Genomic DNA, 15,392 nt, shown 5'->3' with positions numbered 1-15,392 from the left:
GCGTCCGCGCCGCCGCCATGAGCCAGAGGCAGGTTCTGCAAGGTAGGCCGGGGCCGGGGCCGGGGCCGGGGCGGGCTCGGGCTCGGGCTCGGGCTCGGGCCGGGAGCTGACGCGGCCCCCGCCCGCCCGCAGTGTTCGAGCAGTACCAGCGCGCCCGGACGCAGTTCGTGCAGGCCGTGGCCGAGCTCGCCTCCCGCTCGCAGAACATCGAGCCCCGCTCCGCGGCTCCCCGCGCTGCCGCCCCCCGTGCTGGGCGCCGCCGGCGGGGCCGGCAGGTCGCCTCGGGCTTTTCCTTGTTTTCCCCCGCGGTGTTTGCGCGCGGAGCCTGCCGGCGCCGCGGGGCCGGGGCGCCTTTGCCGAGCCTCGGCGGCGAGATGTGGAAGCTAATTATAGTCGTCGATGCCGCGTGCAAATTGCCTTACTTGTCTGCGGTTTTAGTTCTGTTCTTGTTTAAAAGTGTGACTGTCCCTGGCAGTGGTCCCCTAAGAAATCTGACTTATTTTTACTTCAAGGAAAATTTGTCAGCATAATTCATTTCTTAATGTACTTCCCTGCACCTCCAGTGCCGTTTTATGGACCGGTTACAAAGCAGAACTCGTAGTGAAGCTAGCACTGATTTGCGAAGGAAGCTGTACTTATACTAGCTTCACAAGTTATTCATCAATTCTTCAGTGCTTTTCACCATCAGCTGGGCTCAGCTCACAAGAGATTCCCCTTTGCCGTATTGCTGGGGGGGATGTCATGAACCAAACTGAGAATTGGTAGCATTAGGAGCCGGTGGAGCACTCCCACGGGCCGCTGTGCTGCTGGCACCCGGCTCACCTGCTCCTCTCCTTCGAGCTTCCTGAGCTCTTTAGCACAAAGAGGAAAAAGAAGAGCCACTGAGTAACTGACATCTGAAAGACAGTTTGAAAAAGTGCTATAAAACTGGGCTTGGTTTACCATATGGTATTCATGAATTGATTGTGTTTTGATTTGTCTTGATTTTGTTTTTAATACTTGTTTCCCAGATCTTTTAAAGTTGGCAGTCTTTTTTGAGATACAATGGAAACAAGCAAACAAACAAACAAACAAAACCCCAAGAAGAAAACCAGTTCTTTAAAATTGCAACTTTGTGTTAAAATAGTTTTGTTGAAAATTGATCACTTAAATTCTTGTTATAGACTTATTTACTTTCATTATGGGTGTGACACACTGATGCCAGGCCTTTTATATTGCCTTACTGTGTTTCTTGATTTTTTTTTCTTTTTTTTTTAATTTTCAGTGAGTTATTGCTACTGCTTTAATTTATACGAATTATCTTCATTTATCAAATGTGACCTTTTGGTGACAGGAGTAGCTTATATTTTATTTGTGAGAAAAGACCCCATATGTCCACTTACAGTTCTGGATCTATTAGCTGCCCACAGAGAGAGAGAGAGTTCCCATTAAAGCTGAGTTCTTGTGCTTAATTACTTAAAAAAATGCGGAAAGTTTCTATTTTAAGAATGTAAACAAAATGCCAGGCTAACTTTAATTGCATTGTATTTCTTGTTCTTAAAATAATTTTTCAATGTAATCTGCATGATAGCTTTTCCTCAGAATTGGTCTGGTGCTTGTGTAGAGGAAATAATCAGTTCAGAGACATGAAACTTTATTCTGTGTGTAGCTGATATTTGACCTGAGGGTTAAGTGTATAAGGAATGCAGAATCAGGCCCTGGGGTACTAGTATGGAAAAGTGCATTTGTGTAGCATATGATCCTTCTTGGCTCGTTCTGGTACTGAGCTGCTTTTTCACAAGCTTTAAATATTTTCTGAGATGCTAGAAAAGAGGGCAATGTTTACAAATGTAATGTTTTCTTTCACAAATTATTTGAATTACTGAGGCCCACAAATATTTAACTCCCCTCTGCCAACTCCTGTCTTTAAAATCAGTTCATAATTATAAAATTTTAACAATAGTTGTTAGTTTTGACATTTTCTGGATATGCCAGCCACAGGTTTTAACTACATTTCATATAGGGCGAGGTTTTAACTGCTTTAAAAAAAGTACCAGTACAAATATTCTGAGACATAGCTGTCTAGCAGACAACTGGCATGCCTTTTATGGTGCTGAGCTAGTGAGTTGCCTCTAATAAAATTTGAGAGCAATGATCTGAGAAACAAAGATATCTGTCTATATATGTATCTTTATATAAATCTATATTTAAAAGGATGGGGGCTATTTGCTTATTCTGGTAAGGAAAGTTAATTATTCCTTAAGGAGATCACTTTTTAAAGAAGATACAGAAAGTCTTTGCCTGCTGTCGTTTTCCATTAGTGTTAGGAGTCAAGGGCACTTGGCAAGGTTCTTCTATTGGATCTCAAAGGTTGCCAGGGTTCAGTCTTTTTCCAGCTGAAAGAGAAGGCAAGATTACTTTGACTTGAATTAGTGCAAAACTGAGCCCTTAAAGTGTACTGTGGTGTACTCTTGCATTACTGGCCTTGGTTAATGTTCCCAGAATATCCAAAATTCAGACTGGCAACAGTGAAAGATCAAAGTGCTCAAGGAATAAAACATTTGATCCCATTTGTAGAAGTCCTTTTGATAAAGTCTTAATGTCATATTAAAATTAAATAATAGTTTGAGACCTTCTTGTTCTTTGTGAAAGTGTCTTTGGACCTGCTAACATTTGCAAGGTGGAAATGTGCTTAAAAAAATTGTTGACTACACTATAAGCAGTGCTTACGCAGCATCAAAACAGATAAACACAGCTGTATTGCTGCAGGTTAGGAGATGGCAAACTACAGCGTGGAAGGGGATTGAGTGGCTGGGATCAGAGGTGAGAGTTTCTTATGCTGGTTTTGTTGCTGAGAAACCTTAATGTCCTGCTACTGTGGGATACTGTGGGGGCTCCTGTGTAATCCGCAGGGACACTAGTGGGGCTGGCAAGCTGAAAAGAAGGTCGGGCAGAGGAAGCGGGATACCCACCTTTTCCCAGTGCATCTTCCTTCTGAGGCTTCTCTAGCCAATCACACTAGCTCTTGGAGCTGCCTTTCCCACTGAGCAGAAATCCTGAATTTGGTTGTAACCAGGGAGCTAGAATCTGGCCCTGGACTTTTGCTGAGCCCCTTACATGGCCCTGGCTCTGTCACAGTCAGGAATGTCCTGGGGTTTTAGTCCTTTGGAGCACAGCTGCTTTCAGGGACAGACAGATCATTGCAAGAAGCAATCAGATAAATTCTATTTTCAGAACTTCTTCCTGTATCTTTTCCAGCTCTCTGTGCTGCTTTGGTGAGTTTTGATAAGGTAGTTCCTTATGATTAAATTCTACCATGAATAATAATTGCAGGATCTGTCCTTTGAATGTTTAATTAATGCAGGTACTCAGGGAAAAAAATCCTTCTCCAAATATCCTAAGCCTTTTTCATCTGATAAATATACGCTTGGAACAGTGACAGACAATTCATTTATCAAATCTCATTTCTAGAGGGCTCTTGACTAATGGGAGAAGCTACTTTGACAGTAACAGTTTTAAACATATTCTTTAAAAATAAATCTGTTCCTCTGGCAGCTAGAGCTCATGAAGTCTGGCACTGGAAGGCATTACTGAGCCCCACAGCCCCTCCTTCTTCCAAGTTTTCAGATCCTAGAAATAGACCATTTTCAATTATAACTCCAGATAACTTGAGCCCTCTTCCTTGCGCTGAGAGTCAGGCAGCTTTTTATCTTTTAGAAAATTTAGGAGAAAACCTAAACTGGCTCCAGTACATTTCTAAGAGTGATAGTCATTGAGGGCCAGTTCTGCTTTCTTCTTATGCTTTGTGAAGTGCAGCACTCTGTAAATAGTCTCTTTGAAAAAGAACTTTTTGCTGAGGAATTTACAATTCAGTATGAATAAATATGTCAGAATAAGGCCTGTATTAATTCTGGGTATTCATATTTGTATTCTCCTGCAGCATGAATTAAATTTTTGTACTTCTTTTCCCACTACAGCTTGTGGTGATGGCATTGCTGTTTTTAATTTTTAAGTTATTTAAGGGTATCATTAGGTATCCCCCATACAAGCTGCACCCACCTGCAGGACCGAGTCCTCTCCACCCCTTGCACCTTTGGGTATATTTTCCTGTATCTGTTCCTCACAATCCATGCTGGCAAGAGGCTGTAGCTTGGGGGCCAGGCTGGCCTCCTTGTAACTAGGGCTCCATCACAAATGCTTGTGGCATGGCAGCTTTTCTCCTGCTTCATGGTCGGTCTTTCTCTCTCTCTCTCTCTCTCTCTCTCTCTTTTTTTTTTTCCCCAGCTAAAGATGATGTCATGAGGAGTAGTTCTCTCCTGGCTCCAGAGCTATTCCATTGGTCTCAGTCTTTAAAAGCTGTATTCCCAAATCTTTGGAGTGGTTTCAGGAATCTTTATTTTTGAGAAAAGGCTGTTTAGATTTATTTCTCCCATGCAATTACATAAACTTTTTTTTTCCTCATACTTTTTTCAGACTCCTCCTTTTAGCATACATATTTTAAAGGTACCTATTTTAAATGTACCAGTTGGACACTTGGCCCTGTGTGAGGAGGATCAGGTTCTGGGAAAGGATTTCAGGATGCAGTTCTGCATTTTAAAGAATATGAAAGAATGTGCTCTGATCACACAGTGCTTTGTAAAAAGCCTGCTGGGAGCATGGGATGTAGAGGGAGGAGGGCTGTTGAGTCAGCTGCACAGAAAAAGAGCTGCTCCCTTAAAAAAATCTGTGTTCTTGCACTATTTGGATCTTGCAAGGGGGACAGACTCCAGTGCTCCCATGTGGCTCATTTCAACATTTGGGTTTCTGCACCTCATCTTGTGGAGGATGCACTTACCTTTTTTTAAGGTAAAAACTTTGCTGAGCCTTAGTGGATGGGAAATAGGAGAAGAAGTGGGAGAGAATTGTGCAACGGGGGATGGAAGGCAAAAGGTCATCTTTGGAGATGTAGTAGGAGAAGTGAGGAGAGTGGCTGTTTCCCCAAGGCTTGATGGTGTGGTACCTGATGAAAGAAAGGAAACTGTGTTAAGGAAAGTACCAGAGAGATGATGGGAGGAGAAAGAAAATGTTACCAAAGCCAGAGGACTGTCTTCTTCTGAAAGTCAATGAGCTCAGCTGCTCTCAGCTGCTTCACGATTCCTTCTCTTCTCTGCCTCCTGGCCTGTTTAGAGGAGATGTTATGGAAAATTAGGCTCGCTGGCCTCCATAACAGGGTCCGACCCTAGGTTCCTGCTGAGGCAGAAGTTCGAAGTCAGATTGGAGAGAAATAAAATTTAATGATACACGTGTGGTAATTACAGCTCAAAGTGGATGCCTCTGAAGAGGGACCCTGAACAAAGAAATCCCTGGGCAATTATACCCTTACAATCTAAATTCCCCACCCCTTAAGCGATAGTTCGGACCAACAGTAATAGTTAGGTCTGGGTTCTTCCCCTTCTTCCTTGGGCCCCTTCATTGTCTCTAGGAAGGCTGCTGCTTTTCTTATCTTCAAGGTCTGCTACTCCTGCTGTCCATGTAACTTCTTTATCCCTCCAGCTTGAACCGGCTCTGCGGCCCCCTTTCTTATCTAAGTAAAAGTTCACAGCCTGAGGCCTAAGGCTTCAGCAAATTTAGCTACTAATGCTAAGCAAGTTATGCTAAGCAATTAATTCTAGACAGCTTCAGTCCAATATTCTCTAACAGAGATTTGCAGGTAGAAAATTCAAAGGTATAGCTTCTTGGCAACATCTGTTTCATCTCAGAAAGTGGCCTTTGGAAGGAAACAGCTCCTTGTGACCACCTTGGTTTTGGTGTGTCTGTGAAGAATAGTGTGGAAATTTTGCTGGTGGCCACTAGCTAGCCCTATAAAGGGCATTTTCGGAAACTCAGTCATCTCGGAACAGGATCAGTCTTGTTCCATTAATGTGGAAACAGGGTCTGGGAAATGATTGTCCAGATCAGCTTTTAAGGAGGGAGAAACTTACTGCTCCTTGTTCCCTCAAAATTCTCTAGCCCTGCTGTCAAACTGAATCTGTGTTATGTTCCCCACCATCTGGTAATTGTGTTACAAATTACTTGATTACCCGGAGTCTCTGTTACCAAACTGCATTTATGTTCTCTTTGATATTTGAAGGATTCTAGTTGTATTCTGCATGGAAGAGTCACAGCGCAGAGTCTTTTCTCAAGGTGAGTCATGCTGGAGGGATACGTACTGGAGACACAGGTACCGGGCAGTCTCTGGAAGAGGCAGCCTCAAGACAAGTGAAGGAAAGTTCTCTTTCTCACTCTTCCTCTGGGAAATGTCTTAAGTCCCCTCCTTAAATCTCGCTGCTGTACTGTTTCTAGGAAAAAGTCGTTTAAGACAGGGAGCTGGGGTAAGATAGAAATAATTTTGCACTTTATTTCCTTGTCAAGTCATTGAATCTGACACCAGGACTCCTGAAAAATCAAGGTTATATGATGAATGCTTGAGCATTATTGTTAGTTCAGTGAATGTTCTTAGTGTAACAGGTAGCACATAAAAACGAGAAGGCAACATTACATTAGATTACATTAGATTCAAGGGATAAATTAGAAGGACAGCATCTTCAAGGTAAGAGTATAACAAAGAGACAACACAACTAGCAAAGAATTGCTTTTATTTCCATTTATTTTTAATTTTAAAATTTAAATGCCAAATTCCTATTTTTAAGGAAGGAGAATAGGGGAGAGAAGTGGTCATCTTTAGGTGCAGAAATGGAGGGAATTTGAAACCTAGAGTGACATTTCTTTGACTTGTGACTACTGAAAAGTTTTTTTTTGTGTTTTTTTTTTGGGGGGGTGGAATTTTGCCAGACTTTCAGGTGTTTTTCCCTAAGCAATTGAAATAACCAAAGAAAGGCTGCTATCTCCAGCATAGTTACTGTTTGTTTGGCTGAAGAAACTTGGAATGAAAAACTTGGAACCTGTTGCTGCCCTGATTTTTTTCCAGATAAAGATAGGCAGCAGCCAGCACTTGCTTGCTAAAAGGAAGTGAATCAGGCCTGTGCACAACAGCTCCACTTGAGAAGTGTGTGCTAAGGGTGATTCACCTTTGAAAGTGTGTCATTCTTCACAACAACTGAGTGGGAAACTGAGGATAGAAAGGGGAATCATTCCTTATCCAGGGTCAGTCAAGGTTATGTGATGCGAAAAAGAATATTTGGCAGTAATTCTTTGTTACCCTGTTTCTGAGTTGCTTGTGGGAACTCTTCCAAAACAAATCTAGTCTAATGGTCTAAATGCCTTATTTTGTGCTTCTTTACTTTCTATGTAGCTGCCTCTGAATTAGTGAATTTCCCACTTCTGTCAGAAGAAACTCATTTAGAAGAAGACCAAAGAGTTCCCCTAAAGGTTTAGGCAAGGCACTGCTGCACTCTGGTCTGTATGGCCTTATTTGTTTAAGTGAACAGCAGAGGTAAGAGGAAATTGTTGGAAGTTTCTTATCTATTTTTCTGCCTTAAGGAATTGTTAAAGTAGTTTGATTTTAATTCAAAATGCTGATAGGAATCCTGGCTGGGACTTCTGTGGGGAGGAAGGGTAGACTGCTCTGGATAGAACGTCAAAGAAAGGAAAAAATCAAGTAGAGGAGCTCACCAAAGAGAAAATAACTGGGTTGGGCCCTGGACAGGAAAGCTTCCTTCTGTGTCAGGGACATCTGTCCTTTCCAGTGGTGTCCGCAAAGCTTGCGGAAGGAAAGGTGGACATCTTTGCTCTCCTATGGGTGTTTTAGTGGAGAACATATAACCTCTGAGCAGCAGAGGTTATACACGCTCAGAATTAATGTTTATTTATCCTAAGCACTATTAAGAGAGAAATACTCAGTTTACTGAAGATGTGACAACATTGAAAATGATGAAAACTTCTCAAGCAGTTGGTCTTGCAGAGGGGTCAGAGATGATGGATAGAATCTCGATGCAGAGAAAACAGACTGATTTTTAGATGATGTAGGAAAGGGAGACAGAGGCTTTTAATTACTTTCAATGTGCAGGCATAATCTAGGACTACACACTGCTCTCAATTCTCAGTTAATTTGATGTCAATATAAAGCTTGTACAGCAACAAGAATTGATTTTTTTTTTTTCCCTTTTCTTGTACCACCAAAGCGCTTGTCATGATAATTATTTGTTCACTATCTTTTCTCACATTCAGGCATCACTTTGGGAAAATACCCTCTCCTTGAGGGTCAGCACAGTTTCTATTAATTTCTAACCTTTTTCATCTGTTCCTGTGTGTGTGTGTTTTTTTTTTTTTTAATCCTGTTTTAGCATCTTGTATCTTTTTCCAAACAGTTATTCTAATTTCACTTTTCATCTCTTTCCTCACCTTCACTTATATTAGCTAAAATAATTTGCAGTGGACCATTTTGTGCTGACACTTAAATGTCATCACCATGCTTTATATGCTTTATACTACAGTGAAATAAATGGTGTTGGTCATAGGGAGACATGCTGCCTGGCAATATTGTTTCAGGCTCAAGGTTTTTAGCATGTTCTGGAAGTGAAATCTGTATCAGCTAATCTTGAAAATACAAATCATGCAAGTGTCATATTTGGATCAACTTGAAGTGTATGCGTAGGTAAACTTTTCAAAATCTGGTTTTACATTTTGCAGTGGCTGGGTATCTCGTGCAGGCCAGAAACATGCTTCATGGTCTGGATCTAGCTCATGGTTTCCTCCAATCTACAGTAATTCTAGTCTGTTAAAATATTTGCTGAATTTCGAGGACATCACCCTTTGTGCTTAAAGGATGGAAGAGAAAATGTACAATTACTATCTTTTTCTCTTTTGGGTGACTTAGCATGCAAATGTTGCAGCATGTCTTTGAGTGGAGATGCATACTTCCTTCTGAGACCAGGTGAGTTAGGTGTCAAACTGGCTAGAAATATTTGGCTGAAGCATTTCTTTGCCATAAAACAGCAATTTCTTCAAACAAACTTGTTCTGGAAATGTAGTAATACAGAGAAAACTTTTGAGAGAGGAAGGTTCTTCAGTTTAGAATGGAATTATCAATCAAAATAGCACAGTCTGACTGCCTCACCTCCTTGGTAGGGCCAGTTATGCAGTAGCTTAGTACTTACTTCATTTCTGATGTAAAAAACTTGAGTTTGAGTTTCTGATTCAGTGTGGGSTTTGAACTGTCTCCCACATCCTGGGTGAACGTGCCAGCCAGCAGGTTGTTGGCTTCCTAGGGACAGAACATTGCACATTGAAGCATTCCCTTTTTTCCAACCATTTTTAATAGTCTCTTTTGTATCAATAAAACTCAGGGTTTCTTCACAAAACAGAAATTTCAGTTCTGTATCCTTTCAGCTTACAAGTCTCAAATGAATATCTGTACACTAAACACAAGCATCCTACTTTTGACTGTTCCTGCTTAAATATCTTCAGCATAAAGAGTCAGAACAGCAGGAGGTCCCTGTAGGAATTTCAGCAAATGTTTGACCATGTGACTTGTGTTAGAGGGGAAGAACAAGAAAATGATCTCCTGTAGAGGGTGCAGGTGACTTACTGGAAGATAAGCTGACAGTAGAAGGTATATGGTGTTGGCATTAAGTCATGTGTTTTTTTTTCTCTCTTTTAATTTATCCTATAAAGTACTTAACACATTTTGATATGAAGCATGATTTACTAATGAGACCGCACACACCATTTGAAGGAGTTTGTGAGAAGATGGCAATCTGTTGGCCACATCCTGAAGTAGTAAGTGATTCCTCCAAAGTGCTGAGTGAACTCCCATTGATCTTGCAATGCTGGAGTATCTAGACCTTGACTGTTATTATGCAGGATGCCTGTTTCACCTCCCATTGACTGTGATAGGAGTGTGAACAGGCCCCAGCTATACCACAGAGCTATTTACGTTGGCTCTACATATACATGTTAAAATGATGCACGCTGCAGAGCCATTTTTAGTGCTTCTGGAGTGCTATTTAGACATCACAATTTCATCTCACTTTTCTCCTTTTATTGTGTGTCCCCATGAGGCCTGTGTTCTTTTGGCTTGTGAACCTCCTGGAAAGTTGTACCCATCATGGCTGTGTAGCCTCTGTTTGCAGGAGTGACCTTCCCAGAAGAACATCATTAATGGTCTGCATGGTCTCCGTGGTTGTTTTTTTTTTTCCTTATTCAGAGCCATCTATAGATTATTAGGGTGTTTTCTCCTTACCGAGAGCAATTTGATTTTTAAGTTAAAATAGTAAGTGTTTTCTATGAGAATTTCACTGTTGCTCAACCTGATTTTGTCTTTCTAGGGTGTCCTTCTGCACAGGCTGTGGGAATACCTTGATATAGTCTCCATCCTTTTGGACTATTCCAGTCTCCATCCTTTTGGATTATTTCTAGGCCCTCAGCTTTTCCTTTCTTCTTGTCATGATGCATCTGCTCAACATATCCTGGATGTTATCTGCAAGTAGGCAGTGATTTCACCATTGTAGGTCTGCTGCACCAAAAGACCTTTGTTTGGAGCACACACAGCCCTTGAGAAAGGAATTCTTATTTTCTTCTTGTGACTATGGTCAATCAGCTGAATCTTTATCTGATGCAAACGAATCTAGTGGAAAACTCAGACAACTGGTAGAAAAAATTCTAATCGTAGCTTTGAATGTTCAGTATTCCGGTATAGCACTTCTGCAGCTCCAGAGGGCATTGCTTTCCAGCTGAGGTACTAAAGCTTGGAAGTATTAATTCATGTAACTGGCTGGTATAGGGGCAGTGCTTTCAAAGAACTACAGTACAAGTAATTTCCTCGCCCCAGTCCTTATAAATCATATTCTTCATGCAAGCATGTTCTTATTTTCAATTTTTTGTTTGCAGTTCCATTCTGGCTATATTAGAGTTTTCTCCATTATCAAAGATAAAACTAATTCAGAACTGCTCCCTATTAAGCTATAAATCTCCCTGCATAGTCTAAGGATCATGAAAAGTTGCCATGTCTGTCAACCAGAGATCAGAGCAGCTCTTATGTTCTAGCCCACTGTTCTGCCTCCGACAGGAGACATACCCAGATGCTTAGGAAAGACTATAAGAACAGGACAAGAGTACTTGCTCAGCCTCCAACTGTTACTAGCTCAGGGACTCCCGAAAGTATATATGGTTTCTATGTATCTAGTAACATGCAATGGACTTATGTTCTGGGAACTTGCACAGTCTTCTCTTGAACGTGTGTGAACTGCTTTGGCAAGAACTTCCATCAGCTCTACTGCCTTTTTTTGTGAAAAATCATCTCTTTCTGAATTGGGCTTCTACTAGCTTCATATATTATTCCCTAGTATTGGAAGAGACAGTGTTTGATCCCTAGCTGCCTGTTCCATGCTAAACCAGATTCTATGGACCTTGCTTATACTCCTACTGAAGAGTCTTAGTTTGACTGTGGGAATAGCTTCCATACACAGAGTGGTCATCTTTGATTGTCCTTGTTGCCTTTCACTGAACCTTCTCCAGTTCTATTGTAGGGGAAGGGATTAGATGCAAAATATATTTATACAATAGTAGAGTGATGGTCTCCATTATGTTTTCTACTCCTTTCCCTAGCGCTCTGTATGCTTGTGTGTGCATACTTTCTTTTCTGCTACTGAGTACTGAGCTGATATTTCCATGGAACTGTCTGTCATAACCTTGGGGTTATGACAGATCCTTGGGGATCTTTCTCCTGAATACCAGTGATCAGTTTGGGGTCCATCACTGTATGTGTGAAGTTAAGATTGGCTTTCCCATCTGTATTGCTTTGCATTTATCTACTTGAAATATCACTTGCCATTTTATCATTCAGTCATTCAGTCTCTGTAGTTTCTCATAGTTGCCCTTGTTGGTACCACCTTGAATAACTTTGAATCACCAGCAAATATTCTCACTGCACTATTCCTGCGCTTTTCCTGATCATTTATGAATATCAGTATATTCAACAGCATGTGCCCCAGCACAGACTCTTGAGGAACTGCATTGTGACCTCCTCTTGCAAGAATGGAATGTTTTCTCCTATCATTTCCTATTTTTAGCCAAATGTTTATCCATGTGAGGACTTTCCTGTGCCATGACTGCTTATGGTTCATGTCATGGCTGCTTACCTTACCTGTAATTTCAACAGCTTATGTGTATGTGTAAGAACTCCTTCGAGAAAGGACTTCATCTTCTTTCATATTTAGCTGATACACTGTGGACTGTAGTATAAACACATCATAAATAATGATGTGGTAATAAAGCCTTTAATTCTTCTGTCTGGGCTGCAATGTATTATGGCTATTGGTCCCCAGATCAGTCACTGTTAATAATAGATGGAATTATTAGTAATTTGGTGTAATTGCATGTAGAGGTTCTGTTGGCAGACTGAATAATGAGTGACATATCAGTGTTAGCTCACCAGAACCTCCAGATGGAGTTTCCTGTGCATATTTACTTTGTTAACACGTGTATTTTATATATGCTTAAATATAGCTTATTTCTCCTTCTGAAATTTTTATATTTCAGAAGTGTTTTGTACCTATGAAAAATGCGCGGGAAGATTGTTACGCGTCAGCAGTGCTATCCAAGTGCCAACTTCATTTCAGGGGAACTCCTCTGAATTTCCTACAAGCTCCTATTATTTTGAAGAGTAATTTAACAGATTTTTATGAATAAAGGAAAATGTTTAGAAAAATTTCCTCTTATTGGGTGGGTTTTTCTCTTTCTGATGTAACTCAGGTGTGATGGCTTTGCTGAGACCTCTTTTGCTGGATGTGGTCCCAACTATTCAACAGACTGCTGCTTTGGCTCTTGGGAGACTTGCCAATTATAATGATGAGCTGGCAGAGGCAGTTGTGAAGGGAGACATTCTTCCTCAGCTCGTGTGCTCATTGTCCGAGCAGAATGTAAGGCATTGTTTTTCTTAAGTAATCTTTTTTTTTTTTAATATGAGGAGGAAATCTTTCCTTTTCAGCTATCTGCTGTTATTCCTAATGCAGTAATAAATGTTCTGAAGTCAGAGAAAACATGTATGGTTGAAATCCTGAGAGATCAGTGTGTATTGTGTGCATAATTTTGACTTTAAATAAGTTTGACTTTAAAATATTATATTATCTTTTAGCTCATTATATGAAAAATATCCATGGCACTGTTGTTTTCAAAATGTTGAGTGATACTTCGTAAAAGGTTCCTCTTTAAAAATGAGACAATTTGAAAGCTGTGGTGGTAATTGACTGGGATTTGTCATTAATACCAAACACTTGTAAAATATATATTAAATATTCTACTACAGAAGTACAGTTTATATCTCCAAACATAGCCATTTGAAAAATCTGTAGCATACAAAATATCAAACTAGTGGCACAGGAAAATATACTGAAATGTTTTGATCTTCATATTTGTCAAAAAAAAAAAAAAAAGTAGTGTAGTCCAGTGCAGATAAATCTGATGGTCCCTGTTTTTTTCCCTTGCCATTTTTCTTCAGTTTTTGCATATATTCTAGTGTTTGGATCCTAACCTAGATTAACAGAAATGCTTTCAAATACTGTTCCTAATGACTGGAAAAAGAAAGCAAGCTGAGAGTTAATTGTATTGAAATCACAGCCATACTTGGTTTGTATTTTTGATTTATTGGATTTAGGAAAAGTAGGATTTCAATGGAAATGTAGCTTGAAAATGATATATTTTCATTTCAGTCTTTTTGAGAAAAACATAAATATAAGTACTTATTGCATGTTTTCATTGTTGCATATCTGGTCAATGCCTATACAGTTTATCTTAAAAATATGTCAAAGAAAAACATTAATGTCCAGACACTGGTATAGCAGGGGAAGAAAATTAAGGTTTTAGTTAGACACATTTATAACTATTTTGGTTAATTTATTTGTATTTTAAAGGGAGGAGGGGAACAGAAGTCTTTATCCTCTATTTATTTTTTATTTGTGGAAAAAATCCCCAACAACTGAGCCCTGACTAAGTTAGCCTGAGTACCCTGATTTATCTCTTCCACATTGCTGCCTGTGCTGTCATTACATCTGTGAGATGGCTGTGATTCAGAATCACTTGGGGCAGCAGCAAGATTAGTGTGAGGTCGTGGAAGGCCTCCTCTGCCTTGGTGACTGAGGGCAGGCGAAGGAAACTCATTATCCAGTTCATGCAGAGTTTAGCAATGCATGCAGTTTGTTACTTCCCATAGGCAAAAAAAGGATGCATTTCCATTCCGCTCACTTCTCGTGTATCAACATCTATACTTAAAGGGCAGATTCTTTGAGCACACAGTAAATAGTGATTCCACTGATTTATGAAGAATAGTCACAGGATCACATCCTGGCTCAATTTTTTGTCAATTAAACTGAGCAAAATACACAGCTTTATAATGCATTTTAACTGTGCCTGTGAATATGACTTGTTTGTAAATAAATGTGTTTTGAATAATAACAAAAACCCAGAAGTATTTTTCTTTGCTCGGAGCATAGTTACTTAGCGGGAATAACATACCCACATTTGCACAAACACAGACTGGCGTAGACTATCATAGCTTTACTGAGTTTGGCGAGACTTATGGTAACTTACACTAGCTAGAGGTCTGTCCCTCTGTCCGTGCTGTGTCCCCAGCTTTTGTTCCCCCTAAATAATGTTTAATGTTTTGCTTGTAAATTATGTTCAATATATTAGCTTGTAGAACTTGAACTTACAGCACTGGATTTTTGGCATTAAGGAATTACATCTATACTGGTAAACTTAGCAGGGCCATGGCAGAGGATCGAGCACTGGAACATGACTATTCATGCTCTTTAATTGTTAATACGCTTCCTGACATGGTTTTGGCCCAAGCTCACTAGGAAGCTAGCAAACTCCCAGGCAATGCCCAGTTGTGGTTTAGGGGATAGTACAAGTCAGGGACTGTTGCCAGTAGTATAGATGAGACCACTGTTCTTTGGGAGAAGTTTGGCTGTATAAACACGGTGTGCTATGTTACTTCCCTGTAGGGCTGGTGGACGAGCCTGAGTCCATTTTATTTTGCAGATACCTCTCTACTGTCGTACCTCACTGCTTTGGGGGCAGATTTTCAAGGGTGTTTGGGCATCTTGCAGGATGCACAAAAACACTCATAGTTCTTTGTTTCTCTGGACTTGATCCAAAACGGTTGTGGGCTTTGCAATATTTAAGTCTTAGGTACCTTGGCAGTAGGTATCTAGCACTGTAAAGTGCCCAGGCTCCCTGCAGAGAGCAGGGGAGAATCAAGCGTTTTAGAATGGGGGTAAAACCAGCTGTGATGCAGAGGGAGAGCCCTCTTAAGCTAGGCCACGGGGCTGATCTGTCAACCGCCAGGCTGCAGAGCCCACTCTGGGCACATGGTCGTGGCAGGCGATTATTTGTGGCCCAATGAATTGTGCACTCATTGCTGCACAGTGGCTTCAAGAGGGAGTTGAACTGTTTTCCCCCAACACAGTTGTCTGTGGCCAGAGTGCTTTGCTTGGAGC

General features: G+C 40.7%; 1 protein-coding gene across 1 annotated transcript in view; it reads left to right on the top strand.

The window, feature by feature from the left end:
• Nucleotides 1-17: 17 nt before the first annotated feature.
• The window catches only part of SPAG6 (sperm associated antigen 6), a 36,217-nt gene continuing 20,842 nt past the window's right edge, over nt 18-15,392 (top strand). The window contains exons 1-3 of the mRNA XM_026064959.1: nt 18-42; nt 133-220; nt 12,641-12,815. Coding sequence (XP_025920744.1) covers nt 18-42; nt 133-220; nt 12,641-12,815 — 288 coding nt within the window. The remainder of the gene's footprint in view (nt 43-132; nt 221-12,640; nt 12,816-15,392) is intronic.

This window comes from Apteryx rowi, unplaced genomic scaffold (genome assembly GCF_003343035.1).
Source record: "Apteryx rowi isolate R43461 unplaced genomic scaffold, aptRow1 scaffold_222, whole genome shotgun sequence".
Taxonomy (NCBI): domain Eukaryota; kingdom Metazoa; phylum Chordata; class Aves; order Apterygiformes; family Apterygidae; genus Apteryx; species Apteryx rowi.
The sequence above is the reverse complement of the archived record's forward strand: the minus strand, read 5'-3'. Positions and strand labels throughout refer to the sequence as shown.